This window comes from Propithecus coquereli, unplaced genomic scaffold (assembly GCF_000956105.1).
Source record: "Propithecus coquereli isolate 6110/MARCELLA unplaced genomic scaffold, Pcoq_1.0 Scaffold56, whole genome shotgun sequence".
In the NCBI taxonomy this organism is placed as follows: Eukaryota; Metazoa; Chordata; class Mammalia; order Primates; family Indriidae; genus Propithecus; species Propithecus coquereli.
The window spans coordinates 6,627,205-6,630,633 of NW_012151507.1; the positions used below are offsets into that span (position 1 = coordinate 6,627,205).

At 39.3% G+C, this 3,429-nt stretch overlaps 1 protein-coding gene across 1 annotated transcript in view; it reads right to left on the bottom strand.

The window, feature by feature from the left end:
* The window catches only part of SLC9C2 (solute carrier family 9, member C2 (putative)), a 100,141-nt gene that overhangs the window by 31,498 nt on the left and 65,214 nt on the right, over positions 1 to 3,429 (bottom strand). Inside the window, 2 exon segments of the mRNA XM_012657721.1 lie at positions 805 to 930; positions 2,971 to 3,147. Of these exon segments, the coding sequence (XP_012513175.1) occupies positions 805 to 930; positions 2,971 to 3,147 (303 nt within the window).

Below are 3,429 nucleotides of genomic sequence, written 5' to 3' on the forward strand. Positions count from 1 at the left end.
TCTACGTGGTTTGCTCCCTCACTTCTTTCAGATCTCTGCAAAGTCACCTTACTACAGAAGCCTTCCCTGACCACTCCACAGAAAACAGCTGCCCCAAAATATTCCCTCGTCTCACCTTATTTTTCTCCATAGCACTTATCACTACCAGATAGAGTATGTATTTATGTGTTGGTGTTTGCTGTGTTTATTGTCTAGCCCCATCCATATAATATAAGGCTTGTGAACGTAGGGACTTCATCTATTTTGTTCACTGCTCTATCCCAAAACCTAGGATGGTCTCTGGTTCATAGAGGATATGTAATAGATATTTGTTGAAAAAGAGTCCAAATTCCTGTAGCAACACTCAGATGACTTTGGACAGAGCATGAACTTAAATACACCACACTTCTCACTGTTCCCTATTATACTTCACCCCATTGGTTTTAATTTTATCTGCCTGGCCTGTGCAATAATTTAAATTTGAGGCCCTTGTTTAAAAAAAAAAGTGTCTCTTCCAGAGTGTGTATCTAGAAGTCCAGAACTCCACAACATAAAACAGAATGGGATTAGTAATAATCAGGAAACATAGAAAGCTCATCCTAAGCACTTAAGCCATTGTGGAAAAACTATCTTTGCCCTTCAGGCTCAAAAAGAAATCAACTCTTCCTCTGGGCTTTGCCGGGTCTCCGTTTTGGCTTACCCTGAATTGGTCAGTATAGGATTCATGCTTTCAATATGCTTCTCTGTTAATCTTGCATTAGGAAGTGGAAAAATAGAAAACAATTATAATAAAATCTGAGCCAGAATAGAAGACAGAATCTTTACCTTGAAGAATTCAATGAGAACATCTTTATTTTCCAGCCAAATGATGCTATGAAGGTATTTGTCAGGAGTAGGGGGTGGGATTGCCATTGGAAAGTTATTCAGTGCTTTTATTTTTGTAAGAAGTACCTAAAAACAAACAAAATAATGATTATCAGCTCCTGTAACAGAAAACTGACACGAGGCAAAAACTAAGAAAATCTAAATAAACTACTGCAGGCTGTAACCCTTTTTTGTCCCTATTCTCCCCCTTATTACTATTCTCACTGATTTATTAACTCAGATTGAATCTATCATCTTTATAATCTGGTTAATACTTATCCTACCTCAATATCAAATTTTCTAATCTTCACAGTTGGAATGATTTAATGCCATGTTCTCTCAATTTCTTTTCATGTGTATGATTTGCTTCTCTAAATCCTAATTTTGGAGGATACAGTTCCAACCTTATGGCCTCTGAGAAGAATCCTTATCTGGCTTCCCCCACAGGGTGAGAGAAAATCATTTTATCTCCTTTATTCCTATAGTATTGCCTATATATCTCCATCATGGAAGTCATCACATGTACTATGATTATTTTTACTTATATGTCTCACTCTCCATATATTATATAACTTTTGTTGGTTGGATGAACAAATGATTAAATGATAGACTAAGGAAGAGCCCATGGACTTTGGGGTCAGTGTTGTATTAAATACCCCAATTTCCTCAAGAGTCCAGAGCATTTAGTAGGTATCCAACATATATTTACTCAATTGAATTGAATAGATGTTCCTATTTCCTTATGACCTGGCATAGATAATTACATCCCCTTTGCTGACAATTAGTCAATGAATTAGTAGGCATTCAATAAGTAACTGTTGGATGATTTAATTTACCCTTTACCTCTCTGAGTAAACCTATAGGGAAAAATTAGTTTCTCTCCTCATACGGGCTATTATTTATTTACCTTAATTAATGAGCATCAAGCATTTGTCTTATACAGCTTCCAAAGTGATAAATGAAAAAAATGGAATGCAATACACAGTATGTGTGGAGGCGTAACTTGAAGAATACTCTGAAAGTAGCCCTTTTCTTCCCTCAGACAGACATTAAGTCGTATTACCCATTTAGTCCTTCCCTGTGATGTTACAGAAACAAAAGAGATAAAGCCCTAAAGGGGAAAGCTGGCCTATCCCACATGCATTTCCCTTCTGGGGTCATGGAGAAGGACCACGTCCAGGGAATGACTAGAAGCACAGTGCATGACCGTCCACAGCTGGCGCTGCCTGTGACAAGGAAGAACATGCAACTTCCAGTAACCATGTATCCGTGGGCAACATGGACAGAATGCAGGACCAGAACTTCCACCTTTCTGCTGTGTGCTAGGAAGCAGACCCTTACACGGGAGTAGAAAGAACACTCTTATTTTGCACAAATACAGTCTTGAATAGAGTTGTAGGACTAAACATGGCTTTCCACCCCCCCATCTCAAGTTCCTAATTTGTTTGCAAATACATTTATAATATTTCAGAAGTCCATTTATTAGCTAATTAGGGTATCTTCCCTGCTCCTCTTCTCTCAGAACTTCCCCTTCCCTGGCCTCCACCAACACACACACACACACACACACACAGACACCTGGTTGGTCCCTTCCCCACCATGTAAATACTATGTGACACCCACCTCCTTTGGTACAGTAAGTGGGACTGGGCAGTCCATAGTCCAGCAGTGGATGGAAAAGCAGAAAAATCTAGTGAGCCTATAGAGGGAGCCAAAGGAAGATGCCACAGAGGGCAATGCTGATAGGAAATGAAGAATCTGGAAACCTTTCTAGGTCCTCATTTTAAGTCTCTTCCTGTAGCCTGGCCACATGGCCTGGCTATTGTGGGCTCTGTAAGACACTCTGTGTCCTTTTAACAAATCCCCTAACCCCATTTATTAACTAAACTTAGCTCAAGTTCATTTTTGTTACTTGCAACCAAGTAATTTTGACTAATGGAATGCACGAGGCAGCACTGGCCTGGGTTGCCATTGGCATCATCAGCATCTACAGGCAATCACAGAGTTAACACCTGTGGTTAAACACTTCTTTCCAATCTCCCTTCTCATCACACTCTGCTAACGTAACAGTGCAGGCTGGGCTGTTGCGCTGATGGAATTAAGCAAAATGGGAAATTTCTCTGTTACCTTATTCATCTCGATGCCCTCATATTTATCAATAATGCCTCTTGAGCAAAGGAAGTTGAGATTTTTCAGAGATTTAGAAATCACATTCCGGATTGCCTGCTTAGTCTTCAAAGCAATGACAACATCACGACCCTCATGCTCTATGAGTCCTGAAGCAGATAAAAGTCAGTAGGTAACCTATGCAATAACCACAATAACTAGTATTTGTATAATAGTTTATAATTTCCAAAGTATTTACACAATAGCCTTTTATTCTAGTTTCACACAGAACTCATGAGGCCAGTAGGACTAGAGTTATTCTCATCTCCATTTGATGGATGAGAAAATTGAAAACTGACTTCCCCCACCAGCTACGAGAAAATCTCTCTCTCTTGCCTTATTCCCATGACATCTCCTCCAGATTTCTATTACAGAACTCATTACATTGCAGTATTACTACTTTTTACTTATCGGTCTCAT